General features: G+C 44.3%; 1 protein-coding gene across 3 annotated transcripts in view; it reads left to right on the top strand.

Moving 5' to 3' along the window:
* Prune2 (prune homolog 2 with BCH domain) overlaps positions 1–27318 on the top strand; it is a 278222-nt gene that overhangs the window by 171701 nt on the left and 79203 nt on the right. For 2 of the 3 annotated variants that reach the window (XM_052188702.1, XM_052188683.1), the window contains 2 exons: positions 3917–10463; positions 10784–11531. In XM_052188702.1, coding sequence (XP_052044662.1) covers positions 3917–10463; positions 10784–11531 — 7295 coding nt within the window. Of the gene's footprint in view, positions 1–3916; positions 10464–10783; positions 11532–21517; positions 21646–27318 lie in introns of those variants that run through there. The other variant, XM_052188693.1, reaches the window with a different exon arrangement.

Raw genomic sequence — 27318 nt, 5'->3', positions numbered from 1 at the left:
AGGACAGTCTAAAGGTGCTCAGATTCTCAGTAGGAGAAAATGCCTAGGGAAAAAAAAAAGGAGAGGAGCAGGGAAGAGGAGGAGCTGGAGGAGGAGAAAAGGAAGAGGAGGAGGAAGAAGGAGGAAGAGGAGGAAAAGAAATGGGAGGAGGAAGAGGAGGAGGGAGAGAAGGAGGAGGAGGAGGAGGAGGAGGAGGAGGAGGAGGAGGAGGAGGAGAAGGAGAAGAAGAAGAAGAAGAAGAAGAAGAAGAAGAAGAAGAAGAAGAAGAAGAAGAAGAAGAAGAAGAAGAAGAAGAAGAAGAAGAAGAAGAGGAAGAAGAAGAAGAAGAAGAGGAAGAAGAAGAAGGTGGTTAATCACAACAGGTCATGATATATGAGCCAAGTTAGTTATTATGCTTACAAACTAGCATTGAGGTAGAAATAGACATGGATATAATGACTAATTAGTGTGAACCTCACTAGTAAGTCGGAGAGTCCTCTGTTATCAAGGGTGACAAGAGACCAAGTCTATTCCCATCACTTTCTTTCCTGCACCTTCCCCTCTGATCTTTAACAGCTCCATGTGGCCCCTTCATATTTACATGTATTCTCCAGCTCTCTCTATCTCTCTGCTTTCTTAGGATAGCCATCATTTTGTATCCCCTGACCCACATACCTGTGTGCTTCTAATCACCAGCTGGGGCTTTTCCAATGCTAACACAATATGTATTTAGATTCCAAGGTGCACTAGTTAACTTTTCTTGTCACAGTGACAGAACACCCGACAGAAGCTACTAAACGGGATAGAGGTTTGCATCTCTTCACATTTCAGAGATACTATCTATCCCTCATGGCAGAGAAGGCATGGCGACTGTCATCTGTGTCAAGTGGGAACTTCTGGCATGGCTTATCACATTGTAGTGGATCAGGATTCATAGGGCTAGAAAAAGAGAAGAACTTCCCTGCAACCTCAAAGGCTGACCCTACAGGCCTAGGTCCACCAGCTGGTCCACCAGCTGGATCCCATGTCTAAAAAGTTTCATAGCTTCTCCATGACAGCACCAGCAGCTGGAGACCAGGGATCAAATGCATGAGTCAGTCGTGGGGGGATGTTTTACAGCCAAAGCATAGCAAATGGTAGATCTTACCCTTTTTGTTCCCTAAGTGTCTAAGAGCTGCAGCCCAGGCCTGGCCTGGCCTGGCACTGGCTGTCTGGTCCAGTGTCCCTCTGCCTCCCAGGTACCTTTGTGGGTTCATATTTCCATGTCTGTGTTCCCAGGGGTAGGAAGAGGCCTGGGTGCCTGGGAATGCTCAACCAGTGCCCCCGCTTCCCTCTTACCCCCTTTCCTTTGCCGTGTCACTCTTATCAGGGCTAGGCCATGTCTAACTTCCTCTCTTATTCCAATGCTGTGCCAGCATGCAGGGGTTCTGCAAACTTGAACTTCACACCTGTTGGAAGAAGGTGCTATGTTTCATCTAGGAAAGCTCGTTTCGAACTTTTAAACATCTGTACTCATAACTTCCAGAAATGGAGCAGCCGACCAATCTAAATTTTAAGTTAATTGAGCAGTTTGCTGGGGCTAGAGAAAGAGCTGGTGGTAGAGAAAGCCAAGTGCAATGGTAGCTGGGTCTCAGTTGTTTGTGGCTTTCTTTGGCCATGGATGTGGTTTGATTTTATATTAAAAAATAAATAAAAAAGAGTGGACTACAAATGCAGCTCAGTCAGTAGACTGCTTGCCTGGCCCGTATCAAGCCCTGGGTTCAAGCGCATTTACCACATCAGCCTGGCCTAGTGGCCCACACTTTCTATAGACCCATTACTGAATACATAGAAACTATATATTACTTTTCTGTTGCTCTGATAAACCACTATGACTAAGGGAACATACATAAGAAAGAGCCTGTGTTGGTTAATGATTCCAGAGGGGTTATAATCTATAATGGCAGAGAAATAATAGCAGCAGGCAGCAGGTGTGGCAGTTGAACAGGGAAGCTTACAGGTCACACTCTTTACCATGAAGCAGACAGAGCAAACTGGAAGCGGTCTAAGGCTTTTAACCTCAAAGTCTATCCCCAGTAAAGTCTGCAATGTTGTACTACCTAAACCTCACCAACTGGGGACCCAAGTGCTCTAGTACCCAAGATGAAGGCATATTGGGGGTTCTCATTCAAAGCACCAAAGGCAAGAATCTCAAAAGTTCAAGGTTATCCTCAGTGGTACAGTGAGTTTGAGACCAGCCTGAGTTATGTGAGACACTGTCTCAGAATAAAGGCAAAACACATTGGCAAGGAGAGATCAGGAGTTGGCTCAGTTGGTAAAGCACTTGCCTCATAGGATGCTGGGCATGCATCAGCGTATAATCCTAGCACTGAGGAAACAGAGAGAGGAGGATTCCTGAGGCCTGCTGGCTGGCCAGTCTAGCCTAATTGGTAGGCTCTGGGCCAGTGAGAGATCTTGTCTCAAAGGAGGTAGAAAGCATTTCTGAGAATGATCCTGAAGTTGTCCTCTAGCTTCCAAAAGAAAGCATACATATAGAAATGTAAACACACACACACACACACACACACACACACACACACAAATAAATAAATAAATAAAATATTTTAAAAGCACCATTCCAGTGCCCAGGCTTTGTCCCACTTGCGTGTCCTGTCTATATGTCTAGTCTGATTCTTCAGCTTTCCTGACTTTAGCCCACCTGTGCCATGCCCAGCTTCCAGGCCTTACCCACAATGCTCATACTGTGCCCAGGTGTAGTCTAGTAACAGTGTCTCTTACCCCTTATCAATGAAACTTCTTTTTGCAATAGATAGAAACCATTATCAAAAGCTACCACTGACCAAAATGCAGACAACAACTGATTATGGAATGTGCATCACCAACTTATGCATCTATTGCGCAACCTCTACACCCATGGCTCAGGGTACATTGTAGAATGGGACAGGGGTGAGAAGATTGCAGGAACTAGAGGGCCAGAATCTCTGCTGCGCCATTATTTCTTCTATATATGACAGGAAAGGTCCATCTAAGCAATCTCAACAATGTGTTTTCCTAAATAAGATCCAAACTGTGATCCCACCAGCTGACACACTAACATGCAGGGAGGAAAGCTCACAAGACCCCCACCCCCAGATGGAGAGATATAGGCAATAAATGACTGCTGAGACACAGAGAGGCAGTGAGTTTGGTTCCTATAGGTGTGATGAAACATCATGACCAAAATGCTGAGGGTCCGGTAAAAGGAATTTATTTTGGCTTACACATCCACATCACTGGTCATCATTGAAGAAAGTCACAACACAAACTCAAGCAGGGCAGGAGCAGGAGCTGATGCAGAAGCCATGGAAGGGTGCTGTTACTGGCTTGCTGCTTATGGTTTGCTCAATGTGCTGTCTTATAAAACCCAGGACCACAAGGGATGGCGCCATTCACGGTGGGCTGAACCCTCCCCATCAATAACTAATTAAGAAAATGTCTTAGAGCTGGATCTTATGAAGGCAATTTTCTCAAATGAAAACACCATACAATTTTAGGAATGACCACTTGATGTTAAATAACTAGTTAGGGCTCATCTTTGAGGAAGGCTTGTCATCCTGGTTAATTTTATGTCAACTTGATGTAAGCTAGAGTTCTCTGAACATCAAGTGGTCATTCCTAAAAACATATGCACATGAGAAACATTAAGCAGACTCAACAAATTATATTTTTATATTTGATCATATATATTGCAAACGTGTTGATGACAGTAATACATTTCCAAAGGCCATGAATTTGAGAAGGAGTTGGGTAAGGGACATGAAAGGAGTTGAAGGGGAGGTAGAAGGTGAAGTGAATATAGCCTACAAACATGAAAATAAACACATTTTTAGAGAAAAGAAACAAAATGCAAGAACCGTCTGCATGCTCACACAAAGTCTTGTGCTCCCCCCGCCCCTAGATTTGCTGTGAGCTGGAAGAAAGTCAGAACCCTTGCCTGGAACTGGAGCCCTTTGAATGTGGCTGTGATGAAATCCTGGTGTATCAGCAGGAAGACCCTTCTGTGACCTGTGACCAGGTGTTTCTTCTTCTCAAGGAGGTCATCAATAGGAGGTGTGCAGAGATGGTCTCTAACAGTCGGACGTCCTCAACAGAAGCTGTGGCAGGCAGTGCCCCCCTGTCACAGGGCTCTTCCGGGATTATGGAATTGTATGGATCTGACATAGAGCCACAGCCCAGCTCTGTGAATTTCATAGAAAACCCTCCAGAGCTCAACGATTCTAACCAAGCTCAGGTGGATGCCAACATAGACCTTGTTAGCCCTGACAGTGGGTTGGCCACCATCAGAAGCAGTCGTTCATCCAAGGAGAGCTCAGTCTTCCTCAGTGATGACAGCCCAGTGGGAGAGGGTGGTGGGCCTCACCATAGCCTCCTTCCAGGATTTGACTCCTACAGCCCCATTCCTGAAGGGATAGTTGCAGAGGAGCATGCACGCTCTGGGGAACACAGTGAACACTTTGATCTCTTCAACTTTGACTCAGCACCCATAGCTTCTGAGCAGTCCCAGCCATCTTCCCATTCTGCAGACTACTCACCAGAAGATGACTTCACCAACAGCGATTCATCAGAAGGAAACCTCTCAGCTGGGCCAAAGGGGCTTGGAGAGATGGGGATCAACATGTCCAATTATTCTTCCAGTTCTCTTTTGTCAGAGGCTGGTAAAGACAGCCTTGTGGAATTTGATGAAGAGTTTGTCCAGAGACAAGAAAGCTCAGGCGATAACTCTGAAAGAAATTTAAGCCTGACATGTTTTGTGGGAGAGGAACCTTCTTCCCCTGAAAGGCTGAAGAATATTGGAAAGAGGATCCCACCAACACCTATGAACAGCTTTGTTGAAATCTCACCATCAACTGAAGAGCCAACTCCACCCTATCCTGAAGATGTAATCCAAAATGCAATTGACACAGGGCATCTGGGCCCACCTCAGACCCGTGCACGGTGCAGAAGCTGGTGGGGTGGCTTGGAGATTGATTCAAAAAACATTGTAGATGTATGGAACTCCAGTGAACAAGAATCCGTCTTCCAGAACCCTGAACCATGGAAAGATCATAAGCCTGAACCAGTTGAGCGGAGAACCTCAGACTCCACATTCCAACCAAAGAGTCTTGGATTCCCAAAGTCAGATCCCTGGGAATCTGAGTTTGGACAGCCGGAACTGGACAGCAACGACACCCAGGACCAGAAGGAGGAAAACTTGCGATATCAGCACTCGCCTACAGTAAGGCCACATTTGACAGATGCCTCTCCTCAAGGGACAAACCACCTGATAGAGGACTTTGCTGCTTTGTGGCATTCAGGACACTCACCCACCACAATGCCTGAGCCCTGGGGAAATCCCATGGATGCTGGCGAAGCTTCAGTTACGAGGTCCTTCCCCACCTGGGGTGCATTTGATAAAGAAGATAATGCTGACACATTAAAAAATACTTGGAATCTTCATCCCACTAACAATGAGACACCTTCTGTGCAGGACCCAAGTGAATGGGCTATGGCCAAAAGAGGGTTTTCTTTCCCTGCAGCAGACCTATTGGACAATTCCCTCATAGAGGTAAATAAAGATGCAGCTCCAGAAATCTGGGGCAAGAACAACGGCTCCAAGGATAACAGTCTTACATCTGGAAGTCCCATTTCTGATCTGGGTCAAACATGGAATAATTCTAAGCTACCAGGGAAAGACCAAAATGGCTTGGTGGGTCCTAAAGCCACAGGGAAGACATATGAAAAGGAAGGATCCTGGAACCTGTTTGAGGAGGGTGTTAAGAAAAGAGAAGCCGATGTCTTAGCTCCTTGGGAAGATTCCTTCTTGTCCTATAAATGTTCTGATTACAGTGCATCCAACATAGGAGAAGATTCAGTCCCATCTCCATTAGACACCAACTACTCCACCTCTGACTCTTACACATCACCAACATATGCTGGAGATGAAAAAGAGGTCGAAAACAAGCCAATTGCTAAAGATAATGGTTTTGAGGCAAAAGCTACTGACTTTCCTGCAGAGGGGGTTGAGGTTCTTGCAACATCACCACAGCAGTCACAGAGAAATCGAATTGGTTCTGGTCCTGGGAACCTCGACATGTGGGCATTGCCTCACACAGAAGATAAGCCTGAAGGAAATGACACACATAACCCAGATAAAGATTCACTCAAGACAGAGCGCACAGAAGATAAAAATGCTTCCATGGAGGATGATGTGCGGGAAAACAGCCCGTCCAGTTACGAAGACCCTAGCATGATGCAACTGTACAATGAAGCAAACCAGCAGCTCACCCTTCTACACAGCAACACCAACTCACGCCAGACAGCCCCTGATAGCCTTGACACATGGAACCGAGTGATTCTGGAGGACACGCAGTCCACTGCAACGATCTCAGACATGGATAATGACTTGGACTGGGATGACTGCAGTGGGGGTGTGGCTATCGGTGGTGATGGTCAAGTAGAAGGTTATGTAGCTGCAAATAGTGAACCTGAAACCCGGTTCTCAGTGAAACAGCTGGAACCATGGGGTACGGAACACCAGGAAGCAAATCAGGTGGACTGGGATCTCTCTGCCTCTGCGGAGTCCACAGCAGATACTGGTCCCAGTGAATACCAGACCCTGAATGAGAAAAGTGGCCAGTTAATTGCAAACAGTATTTGGGATTCTGTCATGGGAGATAAAGATATATCATCTTTCAGATTACCAGGCCCACCAAATACTGTAGATTTGGAACCCAGCACTTGGCCTTCTGAAAGCCCCAGGCACTCAATTAATGGTAAGGATGGTCACATGTTAGAAGCCTCTGGACTCAGTGAGCCAGGAGACCTTACATCTCATCCTGACAACCAGGACACATGGGCAGACTCCCAAGGTGACACAACATCCTCAGCGACCAGGCTGGCAAGTCCAGAACACTTTTTACAGTCAGATCCATGGACAGGCCATCCTTACAGGCAGAGTGAAAGTGAGATTGAAGTCTGGGCAGCCTCTGATTGTGAGCATCTTGACAAGGAGGCAGTGGTAGGCTCTGGAGTGAAAGGTGCCCCATGGGTTTTTGGAAAAAATCCCAGTGACCAGGAATTCTCTTCATCAGATGCGTTTGAACACCAGGAAATCTGCGGTGCATTAGACAAAATCAGCTCTCTTTCAGTCACCTCCAGTCCTCAGAGTGAGGAACCAGAAGAGGCCTTGGAAGTTGAGAAGGGGCCTTACATTCTAGACTCCCTTGCTGTGCAAACAGAGACATCCACAAGTGATTTGCAGACAAAAGACACCCAGGAGGAATCTTTTATGGATAATAGAAATTTAGATGAAGCCAATGCAACATTAGATGGGATTAATCTAATGAAAAATAAGCTTCTTTCTGAAATGGAACTTGAGAAAACTGAAGTCTGTAACAGTCTGAAGCCAGAAGGAGCACATGGAAAACTACTTTATGAATCTTCTCAAAACTTTGGTGATTGGGATGGCCCTATGGATAGTGATGTGTGGGATAGTCATATAAGTTATGAGACAGCTATGAATCCTACAGGTCAAAGAACTGAGGAAAGATCTCTAGAAGCCCTTTCACCAGGAAACTATGACAGAGACAGCCTCTCTAGTGAGTGTTCTCATTCAAGTGCATCAAGTCCTGGCCTAAATGATGCCTCTGTTGCCTTGTCCTCCTGGACCTATGGGCCCAGTGCTGAACACCAGAAAGAGAATCAGGATGATAGGAACAGACAGATTCACCAAGAATCAGAACTATTTACATCTGAAGCCCCCGTAGGAGTCATTACTGAAATGAAGGACTTTGCCGAAAACAGGAAGGATGACTTTGGAAAGATGTCTGATCAGGAGGAGCCTCAATTTCCAGAGATTCCAAATGATCCCTTCAATGGTGGTTCCTCATCCTCTTCATCCAGCCTTGGAACAGATAAATATTCAGAATATTCTCATGCATATCAGGAAGGAAATCTAATGACTAGATGTCAAAATGATCTTGACTTTCTAGAAATCGTGGAGTCAGAGGGTACCAGGATCATATCCATAAGCTCAGGTTCTGGCAATGACAGTGGGGGTGACGAAGAGTTGCTAGAGAAGGAACTCCATTTGGCCACAGTTGCTCAGAGTGAATCTGGGGCTGGCAATTCATTGCATGAACCTGAGTTCTTGGCCACAGAGCATCCCAAGCCTGAGTTTTCCGTCTTTGTGGGTAGTTCAGAGTCAATAGAGAAAGAGAACAAGTTAAGCCCATTCAGTGACAGTCAACAGAGCAGCCCTGGTCAGTGGATTTTGTCGCCACTCATGCAGGCTGACACACAGGACACACCTAAGGAGACGGAGGCCAGAGCTGCAGAAACAGGGACAATGATAGATACCGTGTGGCATGGATCTGCCAACACTGAGCCTAAGGATAGAGGCCCTGACAAATTGGAAATGCTTGGCTTCTCAGCTGACAGCAGTGAGTGGTGGAACACTGGGGCACAAGATGGGAGAGCAAATGCCGGGATGTCTGCAGAGGAGTTGTCCAACTCAGAGGGTGAGCTAGAGGCGACTTCTCCAGTATTCCAGAATGCAGGTCCATGCAGCTTACCCATTCAGAATGATGGGGAACCTGTGGACTCAGGCAGCACTAACCCTTTCAGTAGTAACCTAAAGTCACCCTTTCTAGATAGTAATGGAGACAAGTCACAGGAGAAAGTTTGGAACATTCAACCAAAGCAGCTGGATTCAGATGCCAATCAATTCAGTCAGCTTGTAATCCTGGACCAAATTAAGGACAAAGATTCTGGGCAGCAAGCAGCCATGTCTCCTGATGCTGGTGGCCTTCCTTCGGAAGCTCTCACCCAAGAGCAGGGCCAGGAATCTATGTTGTCTGTCTGGGACCATGCAGAACCATCGCTTACTCAGAGAGATGAAAATGGATGTGTTAGCACTGGGGTGTCACCCACTGAGTGCCAAGAAGAGAACTGGTGGGAACAAGAAAAATCCCATCTCAGCCACATCACACATTCAAGCATTCCCATAGAAAATCTCCCCGAGATCAATGCTCCCACACAACTGATAAGGAAGTGGGACTCCAATTGGGATAGCCCCAGCCCCAGTGAGTCCCAACATAATTTTGTTCCAGATATTTTACATGGCAACTTAGAAGAAGGGGGACAGCTGGCCTCAGCTTCACCTGATTTGTGGATGGATGTCAAGCAACCTTTCACCTTTAAAGCAGATAGTGAGAATCCTGATATATTGACTCACTGTGACCATGACAGCAACTCTCAGGCATCCAGCAGCCCTGACGTGTGTCACGATTCTGAAGGAAAGCAAGAGATGGAGAAGCAGACTGGCGTCTACCTGGGACCTGAAGTGGAACCCAGTGAGGTTCATATCAGTGAGCCAAGCAGGAATGATGAACCAACTCTGGAACCCGAGCAGGAATGTCTCCCAGGCAATTCAGAACTCCATTCTGAACATGCAATGCCCTTGCCTCTGATCAACAGTCAGCAAGACATAAACAACTCATCTAAGCCTGCCTCTCCAGGAAGTTCCCCAGAACCCTCTGGTGTGCATGGAGACAACAGTACAAGTCTAACATTGTTGGAAGAAGGGACCAGCCCAGAGGTCGAAGCAGTGAACAGGACAATTCCAGGCACCAGAAGTGAAGACACTGACACTTTTGAAACTCACCAAGAGGTCAGTGTAGAAGTCAATGGCTCTGAGATGTCAAAAGACCTTTGTCCTGAAAGTCAGACAGGCACTAGAGCTGTGCTTGACTGTGAGAATCCTTTTGCCTCTGAGAGCCCTGCTGTACTTACTGACATCTTCCAAGCCTCAGACACCTGCCTGGATGTAAGTGAAGCTGCCTTGGACCACAGTTTCAGTGATGCCTCTGGCCTCAACACTTCCACAGGCACTATAGATGACATGAGTAAGCTGACTCTATCAGAAGGCCATCCTGAAACACCAGTTGACGGGGATGCAGGGAAGCAAGATATCTGTTCGTCGGAAGCTTCCTGGGGTGATTTTGAATATGATGCAATGGGTCAGAATATTGATGAAGAGCTGATGAGAGAGCCTGAACACTTCCTCTACGGTGGTGAGCTTCCGTCAGAGGAAAGCGTGCTGAAGCAATCACTGACACCATACACACCCCCCTTTGATTTGTCCTATCTCACGGAACCTACTGGATGCTCTGAAACTGCACAGGGAGCTGAGTCTCCTGATGATGCATCTCTGGGAAGTGAAGCGGCAGAGATGTTGCTTTCTGCTCTTCCTGACTACCAAAGAGAAGAAGACAAGGCTGAGACCAACATCGGGAAACCTAGACACCAGATGACCGTGTTGCATATTCATGAAGACCCTGAGGCTCTTCCTTCACCTGTGGGAGGAACAGGTTCCAATAATGAATCATCTCCGGCAAACATCGACTGGGAAATAGAAACAGATAATTCGGATTCACCAGCAGGTGGCGACATGAAACCACCAAACGGTAAGCAACACATAACATTCCAGCGCGCAACCACACACACACACACACACACACAACCCTCCTCCACCCTCAAGGAACCAGTGTTAATTAATTTAGTACATTTATTAAAACATTGCTACCAATGCAGACAGAGAAAGTAACCATGTGTAAATGTAACAGCTATATGGTGAAGCCTCTCTTTGTGCATGAGAAAACTGAACAGGTCCACAAAATGAAAATATTTATTAGCTTGTCTCTTTTTAAGTGTTTGTTTGCAAAAATCAGAGATCATAAAATGTGTTAATTAAGCCTTTTCTTTCTTTCTTGCCTTTATATTCTAGGCAAGGAGATACTCGAGTTAGAAGATGAGAAAGTAATTCCCACAAAAGGGCCAGAGCAAACACAATTAGAAAAAAAGCAGGCAGAGCAACGTGAAGACCATCAGGTGCTAGCTGTGGATTACATACTTGTAAGCCATGAAAAAGATTCACCATTGAAACCAGAGGCCAGGGAATCAAAAGAAAACACACCCGAATTGGAACAGTTATCCATAGGTTCCAGAGAAACAGGGCTACCAGAAACTCAGTTAGCAGGCACCCCAGACTCATGTCAGCCTGAGTCTTTAAATGATGTCAAAGTTCAATCTGCAGAGAGGATGTCTTCCAACCGTAAGACTGCATCTCTTGAAAACCCTGCACAAGACCAGAGTTGGATGGTCTTGAGCCACAGTGAGGTTGGTGACCCACCTGCAGAAACCAGGGACTTGGGGCCTGGGTCTCCTGGTAGAACTGTGGAGCCGTTCTTGAGTCTCAGCTTGGACAAGGGCCCCCAGTCCCTGGTTCTGGAAAGAAAGAAGCCTCTGGACTCTTTAGCACTAGAGGAAGTTGCTGGTTTGAGCAGCCAATCAAAGAAGAGCAAGAGACAAGGTCAAGCAGATCTAGATTCAGTTCCAACCTCGGCTGCCACCCACGACAATGAATGGGAAATGCTTTCACCACAGCTCTCCCAGAGAAACAGGAACCCTCCACAGGAAATGGAAGAAGAGACACAGTTCCTCGAGCCTGGTCCCAGAAAACCAAGACGAAAGGGGTAAGTAAAACACTAGATTTTATATGTGTGTGTGTGTGTGTGTGTGTGTGTGTGTGTGTGTGTGTGTGTGTTTTATTTAGAAACCAGAGAAATACTGAGGGGTTTTGAAACAGGATACCAGAGTCAGGAGATCTTTTCTGACATTTATAATGAGACATGCATCAGCAAAAGCAATCACCAGGCAACCATCAGAAAAAGGATGATTTACAGGCAGTCTGCACCCACCCAGCTGACTTCAGTACCAATGGGAGAGGCATGTGGAACTAGAGTAGCTGGTATTAGTATCTCTCTAGGACCTACTATGTGCAGGGCAGCTTGCACTCATCAGCTCACGTGATCCTTTCAGGCAGGGCACTGGGAGAGAAGGATAGACCAAGGGAGCAAGACCTCGAGGCTCGAGGTGTTTCTGTAATGGTCTTAGATTCATCTTAAGTGAACAGAGCAGATATTCTGGGCTTCTATACATCCAAAGGCCCTACCTACTGGCATACTGGCATACAACAGTTTGTACAGGAAAACTATTCTGTGACTTCATATATAAACAACTGGCTTTCAGGCAGGACTATCAGGAGACTCAAAGTAGGGTCAAAATCAGTGCACAACACTCCAGCCCTAATTGGCTGAGAGTTGTCCAACAGTTATCAAACCAGTGATGCCACCATTCACCCAGTGTAGGCTTTTTAAGAATGTTTTTCCTATAATCCATTTAAGGGAAGCCAAGGGGCAAGAAGCAAAAAACAGTATGACATCACTGTACTTGACATTTGAGGTCTGCTGATAATATTTAGGATGTTCCTGTCTTCCATTTGCCCTTAAAAATAGTGAAAAATACGTTGAGTAGAAAGGAAGATAACTTTTTGCATTAAAATGTAGTGTGATCACATAAAATGTATGCACCGTCTCATGTTATGTACCTGCCCCCCCATAAATTATTTAATGCAATTAAAAGATCGTTTAACTGTAGTATAGAAAAGATACCTCCAGACCCATGGCTCCAGATGCATATGTAGCAGAGGATGGCCTTATCTGGCATCAATGGGAGGGAAGGCCCTTGGTCCTGTAAAGGCTTGATGGTTCAGTGTAGGGGAATGCCAGGGTGGGGAGGTGGGAGTGTGAAGGGGGGTAGGGGAGCACCCTCATAGAGGCAGAGGGAAGGGGAGGGGATAGAGGGTTTTTGGAGGGGAACAGGGAAGGGGACAACATTTGAAATGTAAATAAAATAACCAATAAAAAGAAAAGATACCTCCTGTCTCCTACTCAGTCTAGAAGCATAAAGGACACTGTATAGCATAGGTACTGTGAATCAAGATATTTGGATCCTTCTCTAGTTCTCCCCTGACCATTCACATTTGTAAAGATTAAAACTCAAGCTTAAGTAACCTCATCTATAAAATCACTGGGCCAGGCCAGGTGATTTCAAGCCTTCCTCCTGCAGAATTAGATTCTCTGAACTTAATTTGTACAGGAGCAAAGTGAGTCAAATAAAGTTTCCTTACTCACATTCCTTTAAACAGCATTTCCTGTTTAAAGTAACAGAGAAAAGAAATATCAGGAGGAAAGCATTGAAGGTTTTCAGGAAAACCACAAGGATTTCTAACATTGAGGCATTTCATTTGGCTCAATTTTTTTCTCTGTCAAGCTACTTTCTTCTAGAGAGGCCCCAGATCAGTAAATAGAAGAGAGCAACTAATGGTTCTTAGCACAGCTTCTGCTCCAGTGCTTTCCCGTTTTCCCCCAGCCTCTGAAGTAAAAGAATGTTGCCTGCCACCACTGCTGCCTTTATGTAATTTGAAATGTTCTCCCTGCAAGTTTTTGAGCAAATGTGGTTGTCTATAATAGGGTGGGAAGCACAGCTTAGTGTCTGAGCCCTTGTTTCTGCATGCCTAAAACCCTGGATTCAATCCTTAATACCAAAAACATCACAAGACAAAGCAAAAGGCCCACAGTGATTGTCTAGATGGGGACCCAAACCAGAAGCTTCTGAGTCAAAAACCTCACCTCCCTCTGGGATCAGGAATTAGGGATGAGGCCCAGCCAACCGCCTTCAGAATTTCTTCCCTGAGATTCAGCTACATACTTAGGTTTGAGAACTATTATTTGGAATCACATTACTAGGCTTGAAGATGTTTAGCTAAAGAGTGGGACATGGACAGAGGTGCAGAAAATAGTGACCAGTGCTGGCACAGATGCAATCTGTGCACTTTTGCTGTCAACCAGCATCCAGGCACGGCACACGTTGTCTTGGTTTGTGTGCTGACTGATTTCCTGCCGCATGGACACATGCTAACGTCATCCTGGGAGACCAAACCTCGATTCAGAAAATGTCCTGACTAGATTAATATGTGGTCAAGCCTGTGATATATTTTTAAAGATTTATTTATTTTTATGTGCATTGATGTTTTGCCTGTGGGTTTGCTATGCAAGATTGTCAGATCCTCTGGAACCAGGTCCTCTGGAAGAACATCCAGTGCTCTTAACCACTGAGCCATCCTGCAGACCATGACACATTTTCTTGATTGATGGCTGATATGGGATGGCAAAGTTTATTGTGGGTGACACCACCCCTGGGTTGGTGGTTCTAGGCGCTATATGAAAGCAAGCTGAGCAAGTCATAAGATGAAAGCCAGTAAGTAGCATTCCTGGATCCCTTTACATGAGCTCCTACCTCCAGGTTCAAGTCCCTGCCTTGACATCTCTCAGTGCCGGGCATTAATTTGGAAGTATAAAGTAAGTAAGTCCTTTCTTCAAGTTGATTTTGATCATGGTAATCATGGTATTTTTTTTAACAGCAACTGAAATCCTAACTGCGTCATTTGCCAATAGTGGCAGTGTGGCACTTGTCAATGGTGGCAGTGTGAGCTTATCAGAGACTTAGGCTAGACCAAGCAGAGGATCAAATGCCAGTTCCCAGAGGCATCACAGACTGTGGCTGGAGAGCCTGGACCTTTCTATGTAGCTGTGGAGCCCATCTGCAGAATATTCACAGCATAGCAATCTTCCTTCCCTATTTCACCCCCTTCTCTCTCTTTGTGCTAAGAATTGATCCCAGATCTTGATGAAGCCAAGCAACAGCTCTGGCACTGAGACTTCCTGCCCTTCTAGTAAAATCAAGAGAGAATGATCAGAGGGGCAGCATGTAATCATGGGGACAAGAGCTGGGGCTGGTGAGATGGCTTGTAGGATAAAGGGACTTGCTTCCAAGTCCAACTAGCTAACCAGGATAGTAGAAGGAGAGAGCCAACTCCTGAACGTTGTCTTTAAACACACACACACACACACACACACACACACACACACACACTGAACATAAGAACAATACATAGATACAAAAATGTAAATATGTAAAGAAAAAAGAAATGATCAGTGATGTTTTTAAATTCTTGTCAATATTTACCAGAGAAACAGAACACTTACTCATTAAAAACTCTCTAACCTAGGAGCTAGAGAGATAGCAGAGCAGTTAGGAGCATTTGTTGCTCTTGCAGAAGACCTGGGTTCAATTCCAAGCATCTACATGGTACCTTACAGCAATCTGTAATTCTAGTTCTAGGCTATTCAGCAGGCATGCATACGGTACACATACATGCATACAGGCAAAACAGTCACACTCATAAATAAATAAATAAATAAATAAATAGATCTAAAAATACCCGTTCAACCCTCCACCAACTATATAAAACTATTATTTTTGATTTACAAATATAATGACTTTCAGAGGTATATGAAATGATCAAAGGAGATAATTCCCAATAATACTGAGGGAAAATGGCAACTTTGTGTAATCTTTTAGAGACACATGAATGCAGCCGAGGGCAATAGTAGGAGGAAGAGAGTAAGGGAGACAGATTTCCTCTTGTCATGTGTGTCTCTGGAGCTTTCAGGAGTAGCTGACCTTTGTACTTGTTCTAAGAAGGGAAGCATTTAGTGCTCCCTAAAACATAGATGATGTTGAAACACAGTGTATTTCATCTCTCTTCACTCTGTCTTTTTAAATTACCTTTCTTCTTGTCTAATAAAACTATGCTTTGAGAAGGACTCATCTCTTCCCATCTGAGTATTGTTAGACTTTCATGAGACCTGTAGAACCAGGCTCCTTAGGTATTAATACATCCATTTTCTCTCATTACTTATTTTCTCATTACTTATTTCTAATTACTTATTAATTATGTACTTGTATACATGTGAGTGTGGGGCCCCTACAGAAGACAGAGGCATCAAATCCCCTGAAGCGGAATAATGGTTACTTTCATGCTCTGGAGGAAACCATAACCAGTCTCTCCATTCTCATTACTCACATGGATGTCAAGAGGGAAAAATAGACTCTCTCTTGGTGTAGGATGGTGGGTTACAGAGGATCCTGATTATTTGGTTGTGATAATTAAACATCCTCTAAATCGCCATTTCCTTCCCTCCTTCCTCTCCCTCACGCCATCTCCTCATTTTTATCTCTGCTTTCTCCCCTCTCCCCATTTTGGAAGCTGCTTCTCCAACCCCATCTGTGTCTTTCTGGCCAGCCATATGAGAGCAGCCTTTATGCAATAAGTGATCACAAGTTAACAAAAATGTCATTTTCTTTTAGTCTGCTCAGTTGCCATTTGAGACAAGCCTTGCTGGTCCTACATCCTGCCTTGATGGAGTTATCGGAATAACTCCATGAGGAAATGGTACCAGTTAGATTTAACTTCTATCTCTCATTTCTAGTACAGTGCTTGTCAATAAGGCTCGGCTACTGAAAGGCATGTTTTCTTGAACCTCTGTAGTTTGATACATTTATTTTGATTCCTCCTTTACCCACTGAAAGTCACAAAAGACTTAAGAATCTCAGTCTTCAGAGAGATAGATTGAAAGTGACTGAATCAGCTCTCGCTCCTGACATCTCAGTCTTTCCACCCCACTCCCCACCCCCAGCTCCTTTCCCTGAACACAGATTTCTCAGCATAGCAGAACCGGCTATTTCCGGTTCAGTGGCTGCTTCCTGCTGAGGCTGTATGGTTCTGGCTCAAGGGGCCCTCGAGGACAGAAGGAAACCAAAGCCCTTCAATGTTCGTTTCAGTTTTCGAAATGATTGTAGATGTGGTGTTTTGTGCTCAGGTACTTTACAAGAGACAGCTCTTATGGCAAAATGAGGCGGTTCCTCATGGCTGCTCAGAGGGAAGGAGGGAGGGGCAGCACAGGAGAGCCCATCTATACTGCTGGCTTCTAGCCTGTGTGAGAGGCCAAAGCGCGAGAGGCCCTGGATGAGCTTGAAAGGCAGGGTGAGTGGCAGAGCTTCCTTAGGAAGAAAAGTTGATGGAAAATGATGGTATTGAAGACAATGAGACAACCTGGCTTTTCTTGCAAAGCTGGTGGCAGAGTGTGAGGAGCCCGCAGTGAATAGCGCAGTGGTTCAGGTACTGAGGTAGTGTAGCTGCTAGTGAGTGCCCTGGCTCCAGGGTGAGGGGAGTGGCAGCCAGAACCCAGAAGGATTTAGGGGAGAGAGAGAAGAGTGTGAAGAGGGTAGCTACCTGAAGGAGTTCAGCCCGTCTGAGTGGTACCCACTTCTTAATTATTGCTCCCTAATCGGCAATAGTTTCTGCCCCGTCTATTTTTTGTTTGTCTGGTTGTGAGACAGGGTCTCCCTGCGTAGTCCTGGCTGTCCTGAAACTCCCTCTATAGACCAGACTGGCATTAAACTTACAGAAATCTGCCTGCCTCAGTCTTCCGAGGGCTGGGATTAAAGGCTTGTGCCACTATCCTGATTGTGCCCCTTCTATTTGCTAGTGTCTGCAGACATGCTTATTGAGACGCCAAGGAGGGTGTCAGTCTCAGAGTGAGTAGAGGTGAAGGATTCTGTGACATCCCACAGCATTGCCACAGCCCCAGATGCAGCATGGAGAACATGTCCCACCCCACCCACCTGCCTTCTTTCTTCCCCATTCTTCCTCATCCTTCCCATCTGAAGAGAGCTCCCATTCATTGGTTTTGTTGATTTTTATTTCTGTCTCCATCTGTGAGACTGGAACTTTCAAGAAAGCATAAATCTGGTTTGCCTGATGAAGCATAAGACCCGTGATGCTTAGAATAGGGCCTGGCAAACAGTAATTGCCTTGCAAGTTTGCCTGATTGAACAAAAAAACAAATAAACAAACAACAGCAAAAAACCATTTGCTGAACATAATTATTCCTCTCTCCCCCGCCTTTCTTCCTTTTCCTGAGACAAGGTCTCATTACACACAGCATGGCTGGCCTAGAGCTTGTAACACAGACTAAGCTGTCTTTGAACTTGGCTGATCCTCCTGCCTCTGCCTCCTTGAGGGTAGGGATTAAAAGGATATGCCACCATGCACAGATATCATAATTTGCTTTTAATGACACTGTGAAAAATTCAAATGTTTTTAATTCCCATTGCTGAAATGGATGCACTGCACTTAGTTTACGAATAATCTGTACCTTTTTGTTAAAACTTTTTTTTTTAAATCCTTTCTCTTGTAATTTGAGACCAAAGTTGCTTATTTCCTGGTGGTCCTCCAAGGATTTTAGAACCCTTTAGCTTTCTTAAAGTGCCTTTATTCATTTCATTGACCCTTATTGAGAAAAATGCCTGACCGGGGCCTTTCTTGGTCACTTTTGGTCATCATTGTCTACTTCATGGCTTTTACAATCTCTTCAGCCTGAGTGTCCTTCTCTTAGTTGGAAAAGAACAGTATACTTATTTGTCATTTATACTTTCAACTCAAGCAGCAGATGAAAATACATACTCTTCAAAGACCTTTCAAATTTTACCTTTCAGAACTCAATTCATTAAATAACCACTGGAAATAGCAATTAAGTCCTGAGAAAATGATGTTAACTCTACTGGAGAGTGTGATGTCTATTGTGTCCTGTTTGCTAATACAATAACCAGGATGTTACTTACTGCATTTAAGTAGTGATTTATTAAGAAATAAATAAAGTAGCTGCCTCCATATAAAAACAAATTAATACCTTTGCTCAAGTACTAACGCTGAGCTAGGACTACTTCATCTTGGTCTAGCCTGGGTATCCAGGTACATCCTATAAGACAGAAGGAAGTATTGTTAGCAGCAATGGCCTGTATCCCCCTTTTAATGCAGCATTTTCAAAGAATGTTGACGTATTTATGATTAGCCTCATGGCAAAATTTAAAGATTTTAAAAATTTTAAAATGGGTTATATATGTGTGTGTTTGTATGCAAACATTTGTTCATGATTACAGGCTCCAGCAGAAGACAGAAGAGGGTGTCAGATTCCCCAGGAGCTGGAGTTACAGGCCCCTAAGTTGGGTGCTAGGAATCCAAGTCTTCTGCCAGAGCATCAAGTGTTTTTAACCTCTGAGCCCCCATTGGCAAGGATATAGTCCGTCTCTGTAGCAGCGTCTGAGTGTTAGAACCGATAGGATTGAAAACAGTTCTCAGCCTTTACCCTGAATAGGCACAATCCCCGGGCTTCATAGGCTTCTCCTCTCTCTTGGTACAGTGTGGCTCGTCCTGACTCTGGCCATCCACCTGTTCTCCAGCTGAACTTCTGTCACCTGAAATGACCTTGGAATCACAGTGTTGCCACCACTGAATAAGTTACTAGAGAAGGGCTGCTCATAACTACTAATGAGTTTGTTTGCTTGTTTGTCTTGTTTTGTGACAGTCTGACATGGAATCCTGGTTAGTCAGGAGCTTGCTTTGTGGGCCAGGCTGATCTCTAACTCATAGAAATCTGCTTGCCTCTGCCTGCCAAATGTTGAGAGTAAGGTACAGGTGCCAGCATGCCTGGCAATTCTAATGAATTTTGTAAAGTTTTAGTTAAGATATAAAGATGTGCCCCTTTTTCCTTTACTTGCTGTCCTTCACCAAAGTCAGGAGGAAGATATTAAATGCCTTCTTCAATCAAGAAGAAGCTAATTAATACCTTCCAATCAGCACCACATTCTACTGACTACTTTGATTTTTTGTTAAGTTGGTATTATATCAGTTAGAGATGATCCCAAACTGCCCCATCACCCTATTCTATCACAGTCCCCACTGCTTCTACCACAAAAGAAGGTTGTCTAACACGTAGAATTTCTTGTTATTTTTCAAGTTGATTTTCATGATTATTGATACGTTTTATAATACAGTGACATGATGTGCCAGAAGGGGGCACCTTAGGGGGTTCATGCTGAGGTACCAGCCATCCGATGACGATGGAGTTTAGTATAAAATAAAATTTATACGGGGCATCAGAAAGAGGTGAGAAGGGGGTGTGGGAAAGGACAGAGAGAGGGATAGAAAGAGAGGAAAAAAGGAAAGAGGCCAGCTGGGAACACATAGAGAGGGAGGGAGGAGGAGGGAGAGAGAGAGAGAGAGAGACAGAGAGAGAGAGAGAGAGAGAGAGAGAGAGAGAGAGAGAAAGTCCTTTTATAGCAAGCCAGACTGTATGTGGCTGTTGCTATGTAACTGTTGGGCAGAGCCTAGACCATCCATATTTTGTTTATCTGATAATATAGATAGATATTCATAAAATTAAAGCCTACAACTTTACAAAAGCTTTGAGGTTTTTTTTTTTTTTAATTTTATTTTATTTGTGTGTATGTGTGTACCTGTGTCGGCATGAGTTTATGTGTATCCCTTGCATGCTGGTACCCGAGGAGGCTACAAGAGGTTGTCAGAGGCCATGGTGCTGATGTTACAGGTGATTGTAAGTCACCTGGCGTGGGTGTTGGGCACTGAACCTGGGTCCTCTGCAGGAACAGTAAGCATACCCAATCACAGTGCATACCCCCCAACCCCCCAAATTTGAATTTTAAAAAGGTTTCTAATTAAAAGTTGGTATAAAGTTTGGGCGTGGTGACTCACATTTTTAATCCCAGAGACAGGAGGACCACCATAAGTTTGAGGCCAGCCTCAACCTAGTAAGACCACTTTTCAATAAATAAATAAATAAATAAATAAATAAACAAATAAATAACAATTGGGTTAAAACTTACTCTGTTCCTGTCTGTTATGTAAGTACCCTTTGATACTTTACTCGCCATAATTACATCAGTATTTCAGATGGCATTCTTATTTCATTATTTATGTATATTTCTTTATTCACTTACTCATTGAGTTATTCATTTGGAGAGGGTCTTGTGAATCACAGGCTGCCTTCACAACTGCTACTGTGCTAAAGATGACCTTGGCATTCTGGCCCTTCTGCTTCCAACCTGGATGCTGGGATTACAGGCGTGAATTACAGGCGTGCGTCACCATGCCTGCTTTATTAATATTGAATCCAGGACCGCTGAACGCATGAGACAAATGCTTTACCAGCTGAATGACATCCCTAGTCTCTGCTGGCAATTTTAGAATTAATAGTAGTGAACATTTACGGCAAAGTTATTTCAACCCAGCCCCGCTGGGTTAGGAATAGGTTAGCTTACAGTTTTAAAGTAGCATTATTATTGCTATCTGTTTGTGAGCTGAAAGGCTGAGGCACCATGCTGTTTAGTCTCCTGCAAACTCACTAGTGAGGTTAGATTCAAACTCAGATCTCTGAAGCATATTCAATCCACCATGCACCTTAGAGTTAAAGCTATGAATCTTAGGTGGGCTTTCTGGCTTTTGTAGAACTTTCTGACTTTTTTTTCTTTGTCTAGAACTATATCCCTATGATTTTTATGGTTCTCTGTATTATCTTAAGTATTGTTCATTAAGTGCTCAATTGCTGTCTTTTGTAGATACACTGAAGAGGTACTGTGTGTGTGTGTGTATTTAAAAGGTTTCTAGGAACGGAATCTCTTTCAAACTTGTATGTTGAAGAAATTCAAATCCAACCTTATTCAGAGAAAGGACTGGCAGCAGTTTTCATAAAAATGACAAAAAAAAAAAAAATCAAGGGAGAATCTGTGACTCCATAACCCCGTGGGAGTATTTTATATTCCAAACGCTGCTTTTGCTCCAGCCCCAGGCACAGCAGGCTGGTGCACTAGGAGATCTAGGAGGCAGGTGATCAGCCTTATTTAGATGTGCCAGGGATCACGTGACCAGAAAATGGAGGCGAATCTGTACTTGCTGTTAACTGCTCCAGAAGGGAGATGCTGAGGAGTCAGAACCGCGCATCTTTCTGTTCCTCCCGCTAGCAAGCCTCCTGTCACCCTCAGAAGGTAGGTGGGTCCTGGCCAGCCTTTAGGAAGATTGGGCCGGGCGAGGAGAGATTGCAATGGAGACTGTCCTTCTTGAAGCCTGTCTATTGCCGCTGGGAAGTTGGAGGCGGGAGGAGGGGGCAAGAGGAGGCTGGATTCTGCCCGGCCCCTCACCCCTGACACCGGACAGCTGCGTGCAATTCATTCTGACCAGCTTAGAACCAAGGGGCAGGAAAGCTTTCGCTTTCTCGGTCCCTTCTGGCTTCAGACAATTATCTAACACACCTCTGCATAGCTATAATCAATTTTTATTCTTTTATGTCTAGGATAAATATGCAGACAAAAAAATAGAGGAAGTGACCATGTTAAAACTGTCGAGATGGTTGGGGAGGATTACTGTACTGTCGGGATGTTTGGTGGGCAGGCTGACATAGTAGCCAGGAGTTCACGCTTTGTGTTTCTAAAAGTTATTGAAGCTAGTATAACAACACCCACTTACTTCTCAGTATTTTTTCTGATAAATCTTTGAACATTTACAACCTACCTGATTTCTAAGCTGCAAAAATAGGTCACCCTCAAAAACGGGCTTCTGCTGTTCGCATTGTCTTAGCCAAATTCAGAGACAGAAGCACTATTTTATATATGGAATGTCAGTATTTCGCTGAAAAAGTAAATTGTGTAAGCAATTAACGATAAAGTGCCCCTGGCCACTTTAGGCAATAACACTATATTTCTACCTAGCAGAGGTGAAGGGAGGCAGATTCCGCCCTTGAAAGAGAGCACTGGCTATGTTTTAAGGAAGAGGGTCATCTTTTCACCAATCGCCCACCTCTCTGCAGATTAGGAACAGGTAACTGACTTTGTGAGTAGTTCTTAGACCTACTTCCAACCAGGAAGAGTGCCAAACCCTAGCCTCAGCTCCACCCTAACCCCCACCTAGCCTACCCTGCCCCAGCTCCAGCCCCCACCCCCACCCTGCTCAGCCCTCACCTGGTTACCCCAGCTCAGAGCTCCAGGGCTCTAGCATCATTCCCATCCCTACTCCTTCCCCTCCTCAACTCCCCCCTCCCCCAGCCTCCCACGGAGGAGGATGGGAGCTGCTTCTGACTAAGCCATTTCAAACTCTTCATTTGATGAAAGTTTTCTTGGCATTATAATTGGTAATATGCCCAGAACATAAAAATCTAGGATAATTAAATTTAAGTAGTAAAGAAAACAGACTGTGGGATGTCAATTGTTGAGAAATTTTGTATCTACACACCTCAAAAACTAAACAACAAAAAATGCCCACTGCTCTTCTGGAAATATCTCTATTGACAAATTAAACTCCCATAGAATAGTAATGAATATTACATACAATGAGTAATGAGTATTACAATGGCTTGAACCTCTTTGCCCTTTACTCAAACACAAATAAAAGATGAGGCTGTTGATTTTAGGGAGCTAGCAACACCCAAAGATTCTCCCTGTGATACTGCTTTGTAATGCAAAGGTGGCTTCTAGAGCCTAAACAAAGCCTGAAGCCCCAGGGCTTCCCATTAAGCAGCTGTTGGCTTAACTTTCCCTTGGGTTGGTCTCTCTTTGGTGCTTGTAAGTGAATTTCTGTTTCCATTCCATTTAGTTTTTCAACCTTCAGTAGCTTTGGGTTCTTAATAAAATTTAGCCCATATATTTAAATTTCTCAATGCTGGGAAAAGCCAAACACCTACCAGACTTCTCTGTTCAGGAGAAAGGTGGCACTTCCTAATTAGTTTACAACCTTTACACTTACTTTAAGAGAAGGAAACCAAACTCTCAGCACAGGTATATTTGTTATGAACAGATTTTTTTTTCCCTAAGGACTGCATGTGATACAAAGCTAATTAGGATTCACTCTCTTTCTTCACCCTCCTTGGGAAGAGGAAGTGAAACAACTGGTTTGCCAAGGGCGGAATGAAGGCCCCCTTCAGTAAGAGGGACAACTGAGGGACTTTGGGTGCTTAGAGGTCAGAGAGTATGCTGCTCCAGTTCCTTCATGGTCGAGGACGAGAATGCGCAGTTTATGGGGGATGAGGTGGAGTTAGGGAAGGGTAGAGTTAGGGAAGGGTAGAGTTATGGATAGGGTAGAATTAGGGAAGGGTAGAGTTAGGGATAGGGTAGAGTTAGGAATAGGGTAGAGTTAGGGATAGGGTAGAGTTAGGTATAGGGTGAAGTAAGGGATAGGGTAGAGTTAGGGATAGGGTAGAGTTAGGGATGGGGTAGAGTTGGGGATAGGGTAGAGTTGGGGATAGGGTAGAGTTAGGGATAAGGTAGAGTTAGGGATAGGGTAGAGTTGGCAGGTTGGGAGGGAACATATTTCTAGTGGAAAGAATTCCATAATCCAAATATAGTCAAGAGAGCCTTCAGCAACACATGGAAGACTAAGAGAATTAGATTATGCATGGACAGTGGATCAATTAGGGGAGTTAGGAGAAGATTGACTAAATGGCTTAGTCCTGAGATTTGAACAACAACAACAAAAACAAGAACAAAACAAAAACCTTTGAATTAAATGTATTTTATTGGCTGTGGGGAGTCAGTGTTTTTTGAGTTGGGACTGCCTCGATGGTGTGGGAACAGTGGAGTCAATCTGGCAGCAGGTGGAAATCTGATTGTTCATTATGGGACTGGACCTGAGTCTGGGATCAGAAGGAAGGAGGTAGTCTCAGAGCCACAGAAAGGGAGAAAGTTGTAGGACTTGGAAATGGAAGACAGCGAAGACTTGTCAGGCTTGAGGTTGGACAACGGGGTCATAAAGCATGCAAATAATGAGAAAAGGACCACCAATGTCAGATATAAACCAAAAGCAACTTTATTTACCAGGGGAAAAATGCTTCTAACTGCTTAGGTTCGCAGTCAGTCTCTGAGCTGACAATATGACCCTGAAAGGGCTTGAACAGTCTTTTTCTGAAGCATAAACGCCTGTTCAAAGGATAATAAAGAAGGAATTCATAAAATGAGGGTTAGTTCTCGAGCTCAGGGTGTGGTGGATAGTGCGATGGTGGTGCAGGCACACGGCTCTTCTAAGTCAGTGAGTGAGTGGCCTTATATCAACCTTTATGGGGGTCCTGCAGGCCAGGTGGTTTTACTGCATCTGAGAAGAATGTAGAGCTTAAGACTGCAGTTAATTTGGGGGCGGCAGATCAATGCCTGGAATTATTCTGGGCTCCTCACTGGACATCTGTTTATTTGTCAGGTTGGAGTTTGCTGCTCTAGTGAGTTGCTTAATATAAGCAAGGTTAAAAAAGTGCAACTCTCCTCTTCAGAGCAAGATGAGTCCAACTCAGGCAGTGGCACCAGCTGAAAATGAAAATCCAGGTCTGTCTTTAGCCTGCCATGGCCCTAAAAGTTCACCTAGGTCTGTATACGCTTACTGCAGACTCTGTATAGACTGTGGTGTATTTACCAGGGAAGAGCATGAAGAACAAGGGGAGATTTCCCTTTGGTTATTCCCTCCTGGGCAGCGATTGTGTGACTCATCTTAGTAACCAGCTGGAACACAGGATCACACCAAAGCCGCCCATGACACACTCTAGAGAGTGACTCATAGGTTGTAACAAAAGAGTGAATCTTAACGGTTGGCATAGAGGTCAGGGAAGATATAGGAGGATACAAAGGCTGTTTTAGTGTTCTTTATTGCTTCCCAGTAGCATCAATGCCAGCCAGCTCTTATCCAGCAAGCTCAACTGGGGCATGGCCCACCTGTCACTGGAGATTTCTTTTCTAGGTGTTATTCCTGTTTCTCCATTTCCGAAATCACCACCAATACATTCAGCCCTTCCTGTGCTGTTCTGTGTGGGTTTGTCTGTCTTTTCTCTTTGGTCTCCTTGATTTTTAGATTCACGGGAGAACAGATGTGTTTCTGATCCATTTGTTTTGTAATCCCCTCTCCCAGACTAGTTAACTCTTCTGTATGCTGCCAACATTCAAATGCTTGTTGAACTTTACCAGAACAGTCTGAGAGGCCAGCAGCCAGCCTCAGGGAGAAGCCACATCTGTCAGGGCTTACAGGAAGTTGGTCTGGAAGCCATGATGATTCAGGTATATTTTCGCCTTACAGACAGATTTTATTTTTTCCCCAAATCACTTCTAGCTTAAAATGTAGTAGCCAAACACATCCTTTCCACACGGCTCCGAAAAGCAAAGTTCTGTGTTATTCAAATCCAGCTTGGGAGTCCCAGTTCCAAAGCCACCACTGCCCATGAACAAGATAATCAGGAAGCGAGGGAATAAAATTGTCACCAGTTAGCAATCACATTTTCCTACTGCCCATCCCAGACATATTTCAGAAAGGTTGACGAAATGGGATGTTCTATGTAAATAACTCTTTCTAAAATAAAGCAGGAGTGAAAACATAATATGATTCCAGGAGTACGGGGGAGCAGGAGAAAAATTAGACAGGAAAGACAGATTAATGGAGAGTCAATGTTACTGAAGTAAGGAAAAACTGGTAGTGATGATGGAGAAAAATCAGGCTGGGAATGGAGAAGCCCCATTCCTCTCCAGGCCCTGAGGAAGCTTTCTTTGTGTGTTAGTCTAAGTCAGAAGAAATTGAGCCTCACGCATTACTGTGCAGTCAGAGACTAGGTCCCCTATGACGAGCCTTCCATGATGCTTTTGTATTTGAGTGTTTGACTTTAGCTCAAGCTTGATTCTCACTAACTTGGTGAGTATGAACTGATTGTTCGCTATTAATTTTATTTCCCATTGCTAACTTTAAATACAATAAATACATATTACATATGCATGCATACAGATACATACATATATATGTATGCATATGTATATACACATATATATGTATGTATATGTATGCATTTGTATGTGTGTGCCTGAGTGTATATAAGTGTACCATGTGTTATTCAGGGGCCTGTGGAGATCAGACGAGGACATCGGGTCCTCTGGCACTGGCGTTATAAGTATTTGTATGTTTTCCAGTTTGACTTCTGCTCAAGCTTGCTTCTCACTAGCTTGGTGAGGTGCACTGAACTTTGGCTGTTATGTTTTTTTCTCACTGAGGAAGTGCTGGGAATGGGACCTGGGTCCTCTGCATAAACTGTACATTCTTTTCTAAGCCATATGTTTGGCTGCACCCTCGGTACTATTATCTCCCACCAGGGACCTGGTAACTAGAAAATGAGAGGGCTGTATGAGGCAGGCTCATGTAATACTGTTTAGCACTGTGACCTGTGCCCATTGTTTAAAAGCATGAGCAGTTTCTCCATAAACAGCTTTCTACCCTTACACCGTGAAGACAAACCAATGAAAATGAAAAGACTAAATGAATCCTTTCTCTTTATGAGGTTAACAGTCCTGTGAATATATCCCTTGGGAATGTAGGGGATTAATCAAGGCTTGTAAATTAGGTTTGTAGAATATGATTAAATGATACAGTGGGGCATGTGTAAGTAAAGGTTTCTCTTCGTCCTGGGGGCCTAACTCTGTGCATGTGTCTCTCTAGATCTGTCAGGCAGCAGTACAGGACATCTAAGAGAAATGAGCTAATGTGCTCCTTCCGGAACGTTCTCCTTTGCGAAATGATTTGTCAGAGGAGATTTTGCCCCATGTTTGTTTGCTGGAACTTCTTCAACCAAGTCCTATAAGTGGAGTGACTTATACAATGAAACTGTATTGTTTTTTATAGCTCTAGAGGCAGAATTTGAGGTCTAAGTGGTA

The sequence above is a fragment of the Apodemus sylvaticus genome, chromosome 1 (assembly GCF_947179515.1).
Source record: "Apodemus sylvaticus chromosome 1, mApoSyl1.1, whole genome shotgun sequence".
In the NCBI taxonomy this organism is placed as follows: Eukaryota; Metazoa; Chordata; class Mammalia; order Rodentia; family Muridae; genus Apodemus; species Apodemus sylvaticus.
Note: the sequence above shows the minus strand (reverse complement) of the source record. Positions and strands in the feature narration are given on the sequence as shown.